General features: G+C 31.6%; 1 protein-coding gene across 2 annotated transcripts in view; it reads left to right on the forward strand.

Annotated features, from left to right (window-relative positions):
• Vps13a (vacuolar protein sorting 13 homolog A) overlaps positions 1 to 17,348 on the forward strand; it is a 259,461-nt gene that overhangs the window by 179,689 nt on the left and 62,424 nt on the right. For both annotated transcript variants that reach the window (XM_076846072.2, XM_076846073.2), the window contains exons 51-57: positions 422 to 550; positions 1,147 to 1,280; positions 2,930 to 3,059; positions 13,319 to 13,551; positions 15,610 to 15,763; positions 16,429 to 16,575; positions 16,845 to 16,926. In XM_076846072.2, the coding sequence (XP_076702187.1) occupies positions 422 to 550; positions 1,147 to 1,280; positions 2,930 to 3,059; positions 13,319 to 13,551; positions 15,610 to 15,763; positions 16,429 to 16,575; positions 16,845 to 16,926 (1,009 nt within the window). The remainder of the gene's footprint in view (positions 1 to 421; positions 551 to 1,146; positions 1,281 to 2,929; positions 3,060 to 13,318; positions 13,552 to 15,609; positions 15,764 to 16,428; positions 16,576 to 16,844; positions 16,927 to 17,348) is intronic.

Raw genomic sequence — 17,348 nt, forward strand, 5'->3', positions numbered from 1 at the left:
CTTCAACTTAATTACTCATTGCTGCTTGTATTTTTAGTACTTGAAAGTGACAGTTTATAGCTGTTCAGCTAAGCAACCTAATAACAATGTTGAAAGAGTTTGGTGGTTTTGTTGTTTGTTTTGGGTACTCAGGATTGAACCCAGGGGGCTTTACTGCTAAGCTACATTGCCAGCCCTTATTCATTTTACTTTTTTAAATTTTGAGACAGTGTCTCACTAAGTTGCTGAGGCTGACCTTGAATTTGAGAACCTCCTATTTCAGCCTGCTGAGTCCCAGAGATTATAGGCATTCACAACCATGCCCAGCTGACAGAGATTTTTTGAAGTATATTTTACCACTATGATGAGTTTATTACAACAATATAAGTATTTTTGATAAGATCTGTTTATTTTTATAAATATATGTAATATATGTTCTTAGTGTATCCCCTTTTGGCCTGAGGATGCTGGCAGTAAACTTCTTATTCAAGTTGAAAGGAGTGAAGGTCCTCCAAAAAGGATATATTTTAACAAGCAAGAAAATTGTATTTTATTGCGTCTGAATAATGAGGTAAGTTATTTTTTCACAAGAATCTTTGAAAAAGCTACTATGTATTTACTAGTATTTTATTTTACTCTTTAAAACAATTATCTGTTTTTCCCCTCACACTAAAAATGAACCAACATTTCTTTTTAAAAGGGAAAAGGTACCAAAAAGAAAAAGAATATTTAACAAAATTAAAAAATATATATTTTTTAGTTGCAAATGGACACAGTATCTTTATTTTATTTACTTATTTTTATGTGGTGCTAAGAATCAAACCCAGTGTCTCAAGCCTGCGAGGCAAGCGCTTTACCATTGAGCTGCTACCCCAGCCTTAGAACAAATTTTTTAAAAATTAAAAAATTTTTAAAAAGAGAAATATAAGATAAATTAATTATTACACAGAAAGTGAGTTGGAGTGCCTAGGATGCTAGATAGGAGATCTAGAATTCCACAAATCTGCATACAAAAAGGATTCATTGTTTCCCAGAAGTGAAATATAAAATGCTTATTTTCTAAATTGTCTTCCAAATTGTCAAGTTATGAATAGTTTTATTACTACATGTTATTAATAATAATCTTGGGGAAATTATCACATTAAAGAATGTTTTCCTTTCTTTTAGCTTGGAGGTATCATAGCAGAAGTTAATTTGGCTGAGCATTCAACCATTATTACATTTTCAGATTACCATGATGGAGCAGCTACATTCCTGTTAATAAATCACACTAAGAATGATATTGTTCAGTACCAACAAAGGTAAGAAGATTATCACAAATATGGTAACTCCTGATTTAGCCGAATCTAGGTAATGAGACATTTATAATGATTTCTCATGAATATAAACATAGATAATGGTATTGTGGTTATAAGAAACAATGTCCTACTTTTAAAGAAAGGTATACTCGAGTTTGTAGGAATCAAACCAACTTCATAATTTACTTTCAAATGCTTCAAAGAAAGAATCATGAAGAGTTAAACAAAGTATAGCCAAAGCTTGATCATTTTTTAGTCTGTTGAAAAATGTCAAGGTTTGTTCAGAGTCTCAGAATTTGGTCTTTTTGAAATTTTCATATTTTAATAAGCATAATGTAATTATAAAATTTTAGATTTTTTTCAGATATCCTCTTCTCGCTAAAGTGTATGGGAAAAGAACTGCTTCCTAAATACCAAAACTCAAGGTTGATGGTATAGGACTAATCTTAAAATTGTTTATTTCAGTTTTGTGTGATATCATACCCTCTTGGTGCTACTGTAGTTTACACAACTCTATGTTCCACTACTTAGTGATTCCAGGTTATCCTGAATTTATTGTGTCTGAGTATTTTGTTTTCATCTCTTACTTTTTAATGGGTCCATATCTGTTAGTATATTTATACTTTTCTTTCGCTTCCAAATGTAAAACTTATAATAATTGATTTAAATCAAACATGTATTGAATAGGGACCATAGAACTAGTCTAAGAAGTACCTAGAAGTCCTCCTTGTCTATCATTGTCTTATTTGTTTGACATATTGAGAAAGGATTCTTCCTGTTTTGTTTTTTAATTATATTATATAAAAAAACATAAATTCTGTCTTAGTCTGTTTGGACTTTTTTATAAATAACAGAAATTTATTTCTCACAGTTTAGAGGCTAGAAAGTCTAAGATCAAGTCACTGACAGATTGAGTATCTGGTGAAGGCTCACTTTCTATTTCATAGCATTCTGTCTGTATATTTGAACTTTCTCACTAATTTATAGAATTTTTTTCTAAAAGCTCATTTTTACTCCTTTGCAAGTAACTGGCTTTTCTGAATGTTTACAAGGGTTTCTCTTCCCTTTGTTTTTTTTTAAATTTAAATATTTTACTAAATAGGCATAGGATCATATTCTGTTTTTGTTAATATTATCCGGTAGCCAGTGAAGTCTTTTAATCTGCAGGGTAAATTTATTTGGCTCAGAAAAACTTTAATTTATTACTTCTTTGATTAAATAATTTCTGTTTTTTCTTATTGAAATCTTTTTTTGAATGAGCTGAATTTCTTATATTGTGTCTCACATCTTATTATTTTAAAAATAACTAAGCTACACCTGTTTTTGCCACAGTAACTAACTCTTAGGGAACAGTTGCCAGTTAAATTCTCTTAGATTTAGTATGAATCATATAAAATAGTTGAAATTTTTTCCATAATTTGAATTAAAACAAAAATTGACATTCATTTCAAACTTGAAGATCTTTATTTCCTAAGTGAGATGCTTTTAAAATATTTTCTTAGAGATTGCTTATTTCATTATATAAGGAAAATTTGTCTAATTCAGAATTTCTACAAATCTCAATGGGCTAAGAATTATATATTATCTTGTATTTTTGATACATTATCTGGTTGCACTTAACTTAATACCTATTTTTTTGCTACTTTTAACAGTTGTCTCAGTGATATTGAAGATTCCCTTCCTCCTGGAAAAGCAGTGTTTTATACCTGGGCTGATCCAGTGGGCTCTAGAAAATTAAAGTGGAGTTGTGGAAAAAGCCATGGGGAAGTAACACAAAAGGATGTAAGTGTTAGTTTGATTATCACAGTGTTCTCAGAACTCTTTTTGGTTTTGTGTGTCTGTGTGTTTTTTAAAAGATTATTTTCAGCCTTGATGATTTTAAGAATTGTTCTATATTTGTAAAATAACTGCTGGTGATTTAAAATATAGTATTTAGGCTCTTTTTTATTTGTTTGTTTGTTTCTTTTACTGTTTCTTTCTTTCTTTTTTTTTTTTAATCTAACCAGAAGCTAAATACAGTTGGAAACCAGAAAGAACTAGTTTTATCCCAAAGAAGCAGGATCTTTCAGATTTACTCCAGTAAAAACATGCAAACCACATGCAAAACTTTTCTTCCTTTAAAACAAAACTATATAGAAGTCCTTCCTTATGTTCATTGTAAAAAAAGTGAGTTCTGTCCAGCTTTATCTTATTCAGAAATATTTTAAACCAGAAGTAGTCTAATTTTGTCCACATCTCTATATGCTTCTACTAAGTTGTAAAAGATAAAGCTCTGCTTACAGAAGTGCTTTCAGCATTCACCTCATAAAGAGATAAATTATTTGCTCTGACAGTCATCTTAGATTTAACTGCTTATGTAGAAAACATTTAAGGGTCCATTATTCTGTTAAGAATTTATTTCTTAGTGGCAAGTTCAGATAATAATGTTGCATACAAACATTTTCTAATAACATAAATGACTTTCAGAAAATATTTTCTTAAAGTTATATTTGTCCTTCAGAATTCATCTTAATTTGATCCTATTCTAATGTTTTCCCTTTTATTATTATTTGTTCCTGACTATCAATAGGCCAGTGATTTCTCTCATTTCTCTTTTAGAAAGGAGACTGGACAGTTTTATTATTAAGTGTGTTTTTTGTTCTAGGGTTTTGTTGTTGTTCTTGTTGTTACTATTTTTTGAATTAACAGCCCTGGTATCAAATTAAGGTAATTGCTTTCTACTCCTAGTAGTTTGCTGATTTTTTTAAATTAAATGTTTTCAATTTTTATCTATTGAAAATGATTATGTGCCTTTGGAATTTTATCTTATTTTGAGGATGGATTATATGATTTAGTTTTTTAATATTAGGCCACTTTCACATTTTGGGAATTGACTTGCTAATGGCTTAAAACTTTTTGTTTGAATATTCATGAAGGAGATTGGCCTGTAACTTTCCTATCTTGTAATTTCCTCTTCATAATTTGATATCAAGGCATTCTTGGCTCACTAAAAATCTTAAGAAATACTTAATCGCATTTTCTAGAAGATTGATGTGAATCAATATGATGTCCTCTTTGGATGTTTGATAGAGTTTACTAATGAAGCCAAGCAGTCCTTGCCTGCAGTTGCCTTTGTAGGAAGGTTTTGAATTACGAACTCTATTTTATTTTTACATATAGGACAATTCATTTTTCTGTTTATCCTTATTTTGATGTTTTTCTAAGAATGTGATCTTTTCATTGGAAATTTCTAATATGTTGACATAAATATATTCATAATACCCTTTTTAAAATTTTGAATATATTCATGGTGATGCCCTTTTTCATTCTTGGGATTGTTTATTTGTGCCTTCTCTTTTTCTTGATTAATTTTGCTAAGGGTTTATCAATTTTATAAGTTGCTTTTTTACACAAGAAAATCATGGTTTCTTTGATGATATCTTTTATGCATGTATTTTCAGTTTCACCAGTTTTACTCTATTTTATTTTATATTATGTCATCTTTCTTTAGATTTACTTTGATTATTTTTTTTAACATCTTAAGATCAATACTCTATTAGTCTGTTCAGGCTGCCAAAACAAAGTACCACTGACTAGGTGGTTTAGACAAAGAAATTTATTATCTCCATAAATGCTCCATCTCCAGATACAGTCACATTGAGTACTAGGGCTTCTACATAAGTTTTAGGAGAAAACAACTTAGTTCATATCTAAATTACTATTTTTCAGATATTTTTGCGTCATATTTGAAGTCATTTAAAGTCACTAATTTTCCTCACAAAATAACATTAACTTTATCTCACAAATGTTAATTTTGTATGTTTATTATTTAGTTCAAAATAAGTTTCTAATTTCTATTGTTACTTATTTTTTATATTTTAGTTTATTGGTTATCATATACTTTTTTTTTGTACTGGGAATTGAACTCAGGGGCACTTGAATACCGAGTCACATCCCAAGCCCATTTTTATATTTTATTTAAATAGAGATAAGGTCTCACTGAATTGCTTAGCACCTCGCCATTGCTAAGACTGGCTTTGAACTTGCAATCCTCCAGACTCAGCCTCCCAAACTGCTAGGATTACAGGCATACGCCACTGCGCCCAGCCTTACATTTTAATAGTATGGGAACTTTCTCATTTTCATTGATTTCTGATTTAATTCTTCTGTAATTTGGGAAAATATTTTGATTCACTATTTTGAAATTTTTAGATTACCTATGTGGGCCAGTCTATGGTCAGTAACTAATTCATATGTATTTGAGAAAAAGAAAATGTTCTGTAGCTTTTTAAAGAATGTTATATGGTTTATGTTAGTTTGTTCAGATTTGTTAATTGTGTTATTTAAATCTTCTGTATCATTTATTTGCTTGTTATATTTGAGAAGTATGTTAAAACAGTATAATCATAAATTTATACATTTCTCCTTTTTGATTCATTTATTTTAGCTTTTCTATTTTGAAGCTATGTGATTAGGTATTACAAATTTTGAATTGTTATATCTTCCTGGTCATTTCATGAGGATATAATGTTGCAGTGCCTGACATAGTATCTTCTTAGGCCCAAATATCTAGACTCACAAAATGTTTTTAGGCAATTTGCATCTGCTTATTTCTTTTTTTTTTTTAAAGTTGATTTTTTTAAATACACAACAGTGGAATGCATTACAATTCTTAATACACGTATATACCACAATTTTTCATATCTCTGTATATAAGGTATGTTAACACCAATTCAAGTCTTCATACCTGTACTTTGTATAATGATGACCATCACATTCCACCATCCTTGCTAATTCCCTTCCCCCTCCCTTTCCTTCCCATCCCTCTTCCCTGTCTAGAATTAATCTAATCCTCCCATGCTCTCCCTCCCTACCCCACTATAAGTCACCCCCTTATATCAGAGAAAACATTTGGCATTTGTTTTTTGGGAATTGGCTGACTTCACTTAGCATTATCTTCTCCAATGCCACCTATTTACCTGCAAATGCCATGATTTTATTCTCTTTTATTGCTGAGTAAAATTCCATTGAGTATATATGCAACATTTCTTTTATCCATTCATCTATTGGAGGACATTAGGTTGGCTCCACAGTTTAGCTATTGGGAATTGTGCTGCTATAAACATTGATATGGCTGTGTCCCTGTAGTATGCTTTTTTAGGTCCTTTGGGTATGGTCCGAGACGGGAAATAGCTGGGTCAAATGGTGATTCCATTCCCAGATTAAAATTGTATGAATGTACCTTTTTTCCCATATCCTCGCCAACACTTGTTGTTGTTTGTCTTCATAATAGCTGCCATTCTAACAGGAGTGAGGTGATATCTTAGTTTTGATTTGCATTTCTCTGATTGCTAGAGATGATGAGCATTTGTTTCATATATTTGTTGATTGATTGTATATCCTCTTCTGAGAAGTGTCTGTTCAGGTCCTTGGCCCATTTATTGATTTATTTTTTGGTGCTTAGCTTCTTGAGTTCTTTATATACCTAGAGATTAGAGCTGTATCTGATGTATGAGGGTTAAAAATTTGCTCCCAGGATGTAGGCTCTCTATTCACCTCACAGATTGTTTCTTTTGCTGAGAAAAAAGCTTTTTAGTTTGAATTCATCCCATTTATTGATTCTTGTTTTTAATTCTTGTGCTATAGGAGTCTTATTAAGGAAGTTGGGGTCTAATCTGACATGATGGAGATTTGGGCCTACTTTTTCTTCTATTAGAGGCAGAGTCTCTGGTTTAATTCCTAGGTCCTTGATCCATTTTGAGTTACGTTTTGTGCATGGTGAGAGATAGGAGTTCAATTTTATTTTGTTGCATATGGATTTCCAGTTTTCCCAGCACCATTTGTTGAAGAGACTGTCTTTTCTTCAGTGCATGTTTTTGGCACCTTTGTCTAATATAAGATAATTATAATTTTGTGGTTAGTCTCTGTGTCCTCTATTCTGTACCATTGGTCAACCAGCCTGTTTTGGTGCCAGTACCATGCTGGTTTTGTTACTATTGCTCTGTAGTATAGTTTAAGGTCTGGTATAGTGATACCACCTGCTTTACTCTTCCTGCTTAGAATTGCTTTAGCTATTCTGGGTCTCTTATTTTTCCAGATGAATTTCATGATTGCTTTTTCTATTTCTATGAGGAATGCCACTGGGATTTTGAACAGAATTGTATTAAACCTGTATAGTGCTTTTGGTAGTATGGTCATTTTGATAATATTAATTCTGCCTATCCATGAGCAAGGTAGATCTTTCCATCTTCTAAGGTCTTCTTTGATTTCTCTTGCTAGGGTTCTATAGTTTTCATTGTATAGATCTTTCACCTCTTTTGTAAGTTGATTCTCAAGTATCTTTTTTTTTTTTTTTTGTGAATGGGGTAGTTTTCCTCATTTCCATTTCAGAGGATTTGTTACTGCTATACAGGAATGCCTTTGATTTATGGGTGTTGATTTTATATCCTGCCACTTTGCTGAATTCATTTACTAGTTCTAGAAGTTTCTTGGTAGAGCCTTTTGGGTCTTCTAACTATATAATCATGTCGTCAGCAAATAGTGCTAGTTTTAAGTTCTTCTTTTCCTATATTTATTTCTTTAATTTCTTTCGTCTGTCTAATTGCTCTGGCCAGTGTTTCAAGAACTATGTTGAATAGAAGTGGTGAAAGAGGGCATCCCTGTCTTGTTCCAGATTTTAGAGAGAATGTCTTCAATTTTTCTCCATTTAGAATGATGTTGGCCTGAGGCTTATCATAGTTAGCCTTTACAATGTTGAGATATGTTCCTGTTATCCCTAGTTTTTCTAGTGTTTTAAACATAAAGAGGAGCTATATTTTGTCAAATGCCTTTTCTGCATCAATTGAGATGATCATATGATTCTTATCTTTAAGTCTATTGATGGGATGAATTACATTTATTGATTTCCATATGTTGAACCAACCTTGCATCCCTGGGATGAATCCCACTTGATCATAGTGCAAAATCTTTTTGATATATTTTTGTATTTGATTTGCCAGAATTTTATTGAGGATTTTTGCATCTATGTTCATTAAAGATATTCTTTCTTTGAAGTGTCTTTGTCTGGTTTTGGAATCAAGGTTATATTGGCCTCATATAATGAGTTTAGAAGTACTCCCTCTTTTTCTATTTCCTGAAATAAGTTGAAGAGTATTGGTATTAGTTCTTCTATAAAGGTCTTGTTGAATGCAGATGTGTATCCATCCAGTCCTGGGCTTTTTTGTAGAACTCAGATGTGTTTCCATCTGGTCAAAGACTTTTTGATGGCTTCTTCTATTTCCTCACTTGATATTGGTCTGTTAAAATTGTGTATATCTTCCTGACTCAATCTGGGCAGATCATATGACTTAAAGAATTTATCGATGCCTTCACTGTCTTCTATTTTATTAGAGTATAAAGTTTCAAAATAATTTATAATTATCATCTGTATTTCTGTAGTGTCTGTTGTGATATTGCCTTTTTCATCACATATGCTAATTTGAGTTCTCTCTCTCCTCTTCTTTATCATGGCTAAGGGTCTGTCAATTTTAATTATTTTTTCAAAAAATCAACTTTTAGTTTTGTCAATTTTTTTTCGTGCAATGTATACCTATCTTTATTTTTTTATTTATAAAATTTATTTATTTACCCTAATTTGTTATACATGATAGCAGAATGCATTTCAATATATATATAGCACACATATAGAGCACAGTTTTTCATTTCTCTGGTTGTACACAAAGTAGAGTTATACTACTCATGTCTTCATACATGTACTTAGGGTAATGATGTCCATCTCATTCTACCATCTTTCTTGCCCCATCCATCCTCCCTTTCCCTCCCTCCCCATTTCCCTATCTAAAGGTCCTCCATTTCTCCCATTATTCCCCCCAATTCACATTATGGATTAGCATCCACATATCAGACAAAACATTCAGCCATTGATTTTTTTGGAATTGGCTTTCTTTACTTAGCATGATATTCTCCAACTCCATCCGTTTACCTGAAAATGCCATGATTTTATTCTCTTTCAATGCTGACTATATATACCACAGTATATATAGTGTATATATACCACAGTCTTTACCCTTTCATATATTGAAGGGCATCTAGGTTGCTTCCACGATTTAGCTATTGCGAAATGTGCTGCAGTAAACATTGATGTGGCTGTGTTTCTGTAGTATGCTGTTTTTAAGCCCTTTGGGTTTAGCTGAGTCAAATTTGCAAGGAATCTCCATACTGCTTTGCATATTGGTTGCACCAGTTTACAGTCCCACCAGCAATATATGAATGTGCCTTTTTCTCCACATTCTCGCCAACACTTATTGTTGTTTGTATTCTTTTTTTTCCTGTGTTTATATTTTATTTTATAAGTTGTGGCTGTGTTCTCATTTACCTCTAAGAATTTTTTAATCTCCTCTTTGATGTCTTCTGTAACACATTGTTCATTTAGTAGCATATTGTTCAGTCTCCATGTGATGCAGAAATTTTTTTGTCATTGATTTCCAACTTCATTCCATTAAGATTTGATAAAATGCATGGTAGTATCTCTGCTCCTTTGTATTTGCTAAGAGTTGCCCTGTGGCATAGTATATGGTCTATTTTTGAGAAGGATCCATGATGTGCTGCTGAGAAGAAAGTGTATCTGCTTGATGCTGGTTGATATATTCTATATATGTCAGTTAAGTCTAAGTTATTAATTATGTTGTTGAGATCTGTAGTTTCTTTATTCACCTTTTGTTTGGAAGATCTGTCCAGTGGTGAGAAAGGTGTATTAAAGTCACCCGAGATTATTGTGTTATGGTCAGTTTAACTCTTGAACTTGGAAAGAGTTTGTTTGATGAACATAGCTGCACCATTGTTTGGGGCATATATATTTATGATTGTTATATCTTGTTGGTATATGGTTCCCTTGAGCAGTATGTAATGTCCATCTTTATCCCTTTTGATTAACTTTTGGCTTGAAGTCTACTTTATTTGATATGAGTATGGAGATCCCCTGCTTGCTTCCTCAGTCCATGTGAGTAGTATGATTTTTCCCAACCTTTCACCTTCAGTCTTTGTTTGCCATTTCCTATCAAGTGAGTCTGCTGTAGGCAGCATATTGTTGGATCTTTTTTTAATCCAATCTGCTAGCCTATGTCTTTTGATTGGTGAGTTTAAGCCATTAATTTTTAAGGTTACTATTGAGATATGGTTTGTAGTTCCAGCTATATTTGCTTATTTTTGTTATTTAACTTGACTTGTTTTTCCTTTTTGATTGGTTTTTCCTTTAGTGAACTATCTCCATAATACCAAAAGCATTACATAGAGTTAATGCATTTCTGATTAAAATCCCAATGATATTCTTCATAAAAATAGAAAAAGAAATCTTGAAATTCATTTGGAAAAATAAGAGACCCAGAATAGCCAAAGCAATCCTTAGCAAGAAAAGTGAAGCAGGAGGCATCACAATAACAGACCTTAAATTGTACTATAGAGCCATAGTACATAGTAACAAAAATGGCAAGGTATTGGCACCAAAATCTATATGTACACCAGTAGTACAGAATAGAAGACACAAAGACAAACTCACATGAATACAGTTATCTCATACTAGACAAACATGCCATAAACATACATTGGGGAAAAGATAGCCTCTTCAACAAATGGTGCTCAAAAACTGAAAATCCACATGTAGCAAAATGAAATTAAAACCCTATCTCTCACTCTGCACAAAAATCAACTTAAGGGAATCAAAGACTTAGGCACTATAACAGAGATCCTGCTCCTAATAGAAGAAAAAGCAGGCCCAAACCTCCACCATATTGGTTTAGGAACTGACTTTCTTAAGACTCCTAAAGCGCAAGAAGTAAAATGAAGAATCACTAAATGGGATGAAATCAAAGTAAAAATCTTTTTCACAGCAAAGGAAACAATCAGAAACATGAAGAGAGCGCCTACAGAATGGGAAAAAATCTTTTCCACATGCACCTCAGATACAACATTAATCTCCAGCATATATAAAGAACTTAAAACTTAACACCAAAAAAAAAAAAAAAAACCTAATCAGTAAATCGGCAAAGGAACTGAACAGACACTTAACAGAAGAAGAAATACAAATGATCAACAAATATATGAAAAAATGTTCAACTTTTCTAAATTATAGAAATGCAAATCAAACTACACTAAGATTCCATTACACTCCATTCAGAATGACAATCATCAAGAATACAAGCTACAATAAATGTTAGCAAGGACAAAGGAAAAAAGGTATACTCTTACATTGCTGGTGGGACTGTGAATTGGTGTGGCCACTATGGAAAGTAGTATAAAGAGTCCTAAGAAAATTTGGAACGGAACCACCATATGACCCTGTCAACCTACTCCTGGGTTTATACCAAAGAACTCAAAATCAGCTTACTCCAATAATGCAGCTAAATCATTGTTTATAGCTCCTCAATTCAACTATAGAACCAACCTACCTGCCCTTCAGCAGATGAATAGATAAACTGTGATATATACACAATGGGATATTACTTAGCCTTAATGAAGAATGAAATTATAGCATTTTCTGATAAATGGGTGGAACTGGAGAATATTATGCTAAGTGAAATCAGCCATTCCCACAGAACCAAAGGCTGAATATTTTCTCTGATATGTGGATGCTAATTCACATTAAGGGGTGGGAGGTAGAATAGTGGTATTGTGGACTAAACAGATAGAGGTAATGGGGGTGAGGGGAGGTTATGGGCATAGAAATGATAGTAGAATGAATCAGACATTATTACCCCATGTGCATATATGAATACATGACCTGTATAACTTTCCATCATATGCAACCAGAAGAATGAGACGTTATACTCCATTTATGAATGATGTGTCAAAATGCATTATACTATCATGTATAACTAATTAGAACAAATACAGAAGAAGTAGGTAAATAACTTCTCATTTAATCCTTATTTACCAAAGGTTTTTTTAAAATCATGGTTAACATTGAATTTTATAAAATGTTTTTTTCCCAGATAGATCTTATTTTATTTGCTTAACATCTATTTTGTTTCAAACCTCCATCTTGGATCACTTTGTTTTTGCCATTTGTTAATTCCTTCTCTAGAATATCCATGTATGAGTCTCTTTTGATGATGAACTTTAGTAATTTAGCATGCATCTTTATTTTGTGTCCTCATCTTCCATGAAGATATTTTTGCTAAGGAAGGAATTTTAGGTTCAGAGTGACTTTCTTTTAGCATATTGGTAATATTTTCCCATTGTCTTCCAATGCTGTTGAATAATCTGGTATGGGTTTTTTAAAATTGTATTTAAGGGGATTATCTATAATTTAAATAACTTTATTTAATGTTTTCTAATTCCGATTAGATTTACTTAGGAAAAATATTTTAATATAAAACAGTCTTGATTATATTTGCATATTTAGATCATAGTGATGTGTGAAGTTTATAAAAGCAGAAATTCACAAGACATTAGACTTAAGAATTGTTTGTAAGCTTCTTATCTCTCAATGTTGTTTTAGTGCTGTTTATTTTACTTTAGAATGTATTATAACATGATGTTTCCTATGCAATAATTTCATTTTAACATTTCTAATTTCTGTGCATTATAACATGAATGTTACTAAATATTAAAATTTCCTATAATCTGAATATTCATTAGCTGGAAATTTATAGCTCTTACTGGAATTTGCTACATTTATCATGTTATTTAACCTCAGGATCCTGGTTCATCATAATGCTTCTGTAAGTACTTTCTACCTAATTAGTCCTCTGCTGAATATCAGTGTTTCATTTATAAGAATTTGCAATTGAGATATCAAACATTTTTTATTCTCTTTCAGCTATCAAATGATACTGAAGTAAATTTCCAAGTATTATACAAATATTAATTAGTTGTCACCCTTTGAAGTAATCATGACTGATTAATTTTCTAAGTATTATAAAAATATTAATTCATTCAGTTTGCCACCCCACTCCACTCTTATGAAATAGGTGAAATTAATATCTTCATTTTGCAAATATAAAATTTAAACTTTGTGTTGGTTGGGACCAAACTCTAATTTTTGTGTGTGTGTGGTTTTCTTTTAGGATATGATGACACCTATAAATTTGGGGAAAAAGACCATTTATTTAGTTTCATTCTTTGAAGGCTTACAGCGCATTATTTTATTCACTGAAGATCCAAAAGTATTTAAAGTGACATATGAAAGTGAGAAAGCAGAGTTAGCAGAGCAAGAAATTGTGTTGGCATTACAAGATGTTGGAATTTCTCTTGTCAACAATTATGCAAAGGAAGAAGTAGCCTATATAGGCATTACAAGGTTAGGTACCTTAAGTTTTGGATAAATTTAATTAGTTCTTAATTATTAAGAAATGATCATAAAAATGTAAAATGACAATTTTTTGACTAGTCATCAATACTAAGGTAATTGTAATTTCCAAGTACATTGAAGGGGTTTTTTTGGGGGGGAAGCTGTGGAATAAAAATGTAAATAAATAAAATAAAAAATGTCAAAATCAAATTTATAAATCCCCTATCATGTTTTTAATCATCCTAGTGCTCTAATAAAGTTAGACTTATTCAATTATTAAAAGTATATCTTATTGAACAAGTCATAAAATTTTCTGATTTATTTCTTACCATCTATCAGAGAACAAAGTACATACATGGATTATATAATCCATAAGTAGTTGTTGCAAGACTTAAGATAACCACATTCTAATTTGACCTTGGCACTTGAAGATCTAGTAAAGAATGCTATATTTTATTATTTTCCATTTAAGGCATCACCAGTAAACCTCTTATCTCTCCCTTATGCCCTTACTGTTCCTATTCACAAATTGTTAAATTAAAATTAACACACACACACACACACACACACACACACACACACGACTCTACTTTCTTTCTTTCTACTACCCATTTCATTTTTTCTCTTTACAGCCAAACTTCTCAAATCACTGTTTCAAAAGAGTTTAATATGTTCACTATCTCCAATCTTTTTCATTCTTTTCTTTCTTAACCACTCCATGCAGGATTTGCTATTTAACACAAATTCCTTCTTGATACAGTTTCTTTCATTTGATTTCTAGGATATCTCACCATCATGGGTTTTCTTCCTGTCCCAGCATTCTCAGATTCATTTGTTGTTTCCTTGTTTTCTCTCAGTTTCTTACATTGGATGCTGTGAGGCTCTAAGACCTCAATCCTCTTTTCTATTTCATTTTTTCATAATTTCTAATACCAATATATTCACGAACTTTTTGTAGATACACAAATAATATATTTCTTAAGCCAGTCCTGTTTTCCAAATTCTTTACATATATATCTGACTGCCTACATAAAATCTGCTCAGATATCTAAGAGACTTATTTATCTTCATATGTGTAACACCAAACTCTTTAATTTTTTCCTACCAAAACCTGTTTCCCTTGGGGGGTATTCACAACTCCAAGTTGCTCAGGCTGAAGACTTTGTTTGATTCCTCTGTTTCATACCCCATATCTATTTCATGGAGAAGTTCTGTACTAACTTTTCCTTCAACGTATGCAAAGCAACTGACCATATTTTATTGCCTGTTATTACCCTCATCCAAGCCAGTACCATTTCTCAGGTGCTTGCTGTATTAACCCTTAATAAGTTTTTCTGCTTGTAGCCTTGATCCTTTTTTCTTCCCCCAACCCATAATGCATTCTCAAAACATAGATTATGTTACTAATCTTCTTTTAACCTTTCAGTGTTTCCTCAACTCAGAATAAAACTCAGTCTTTTCAATGTCTTAGAAGGTTCTGCATTATTTGATCTCCCACTGACTGACTTCATCTTTTACTCTTCATGTGTTCCTACCATACTGGCCTTCTTGTTCTTCTTCATTTACTACAGATGTGATATTGCTTTAGAATCTTTGTGAATGCTTTGCACTTAAATGAATTATTCTTTTTCTGTAGTCTGCTGGATAACTCCCTTACCTCCTTTAAGGTTGATGAAATTTTAGCTTCTCAGTGAGGTCTGTGTTGACCACTCCATTTTAATACCACATCCCCCACCACTTCATATATCCTGAGACTCCAGATTCTCTTTATTTTGCATACTTTTACTCTTTTGCAAACATTTTTACCTATATGTTAAAATTGATTCATTTGTTCACTACTTATTGTCCATTACACCCCAGCTATAATGAATAGGAATGACAGAAATGTTAATTAATTCGTGTTTTTAGATTTGTAATGTGCTTATTTGTAATTAAGGCTAAAATTGTGATTTCATAATTCAGTAAAACTTTTGAAGTTTTACAAAGGTTTTTTTAATTTATGTAATAAACCAGTTTATATGAAAATGATTATAAATTAGTACTATGATTTTTGCTTTCATATGTAAGTTCTGATGTGGTTTGGGAAACAAAGCCCAAGAAGAAGGCAAGATGGAAGACAATGAGTGTAAAGCATACTGAGAAGTTGGAAAAAGAATTTAAGGAATATACTGAATCTTCACCCTTAGAAGACAAGGTTATTGAGTTGGACACTAATATTCCGGTAAATTCTTTTAATCATTAATGTGAATTTCTAATTTTTCTCTATTGTAGTTTGAATTGCCAATGAATTTTAAGGAAAGTCTGGCTTCCTTACAAAACAAATTGAATATAGTTAATCCTAACATACCTAACTCATACAAAATATTTTAAAGGGATGGTTATGTGTATTAAGAAATCAAACTTTCTGGCTGGGGTTGTAGATCAGTGATAGAGCGCTTACCTAGCACATGAGAGGCACTGGGTTTGATCCCCATCACCACATAAAAATAAATAAACAAAATAAATGTATTGAGTCCATTTTCAACGAAAAATGTTATGTTTTAAAACACTTCCTCTTAAAGATACTTTCTTTAGTTAATGAGAAGTTAAAAATGGTTTTTTATTTTTATTCTTAAATTTATTTTCTTTCATTACTTGATTTTTATTATGTAAATTTTATTAATGTAAAAATTGATACAGCCAACCTATAAGGATTATAAAAGTATGTACAATTTAAGAATATGAGGTAAAAAGATCTCAGTCTAACCGTAGTCAAATATTTAGCCTACTCTTTAAATTAGTATTACCCTAAAAGCTTTATGATATAAATTTTCAATCTTAATCATTTATGGAAAAGAGACATTTCATGTTGGTTTTCTTTTTGTGGGGGGATTGGTTACTTTTCAGGTTCGCTTCACACCTAGTGGGATTAACATGAAAATTTTGCAACCACATGTACAAGCTATTCGAAGAAACTATCTTCCAGCATTAAAAGTTGAATATAGCACATCTGCACATCAGTCATCATTTAGAATTCAGATTTACAGAATACAGGTAAGTCTTACTGAAAATACCGGCAAAACGTAATTCAAAACCCTATTTATTCCCCTGGTCTATATTGTCTTTTACAAAACCCAAAGAAAAAGGCAAGATGGAGTCAGTATAAAACACACCGAGAAGCTGGAGAAAATTGAATCTTCACTTCCTACTTCAATTTCAATATTTGACTGATTATTTGATTCCCTCTATTTCTTAAAGCCTACTGTTCTAGTCAGGTTGTATTATTTATATACTATGTGTTGACCTCTTTTTTGTTTTCTTAGATTCAAAACCAGATTCCTGGTGCTATTTTTCCATTCGTGTTTTATCCTATTAAACCTCCAAAGTCTGTCACGATGGACTCAGGTTTGTTTTTACTTTTAGATTACCATAAAAACAGTTGTTCTAGCTATTAGGTTCATTTTACTGTAAAAATATGAAATAAAACCTACTGTAGGATCACTGAAAAATTATACTGCTTAAAAAGGAACAGCAGAGAGTATTCAGCTGACTTTAATGAAACTCAAGTTAATGCTAAAAATAAAAGATTAATTGTAAATGTATATTTAAAATTTTAAAAATATTAATTTGCACATCAGATTACTAATCTATAAATCTGTAATTTAAAAACTATTAGATCATTTGAATAAATAATGAGTAAATTCAAATTCAGAGTGTTTTCTAATAGGAAACTTTTGTGATGAGAATAATTGACACCGTTTCTTCCACTTTTTCTTCTCCTTTACCTTTCTTACCTATCCTTGTTCCCCCACTTTCTCTTTGTTCCT

The sequence above is a fragment of the Callospermophilus lateralis genome, chromosome 2 (genome assembly GCF_048772815.1).
Source record: "Callospermophilus lateralis isolate mCalLat2 chromosome 2, mCalLat2.hap1, whole genome shotgun sequence".
Lineage (NCBI taxonomy): Eukaryota > Metazoa > Chordata > Mammalia > Rodentia > Sciuridae > Callospermophilus > Callospermophilus lateralis.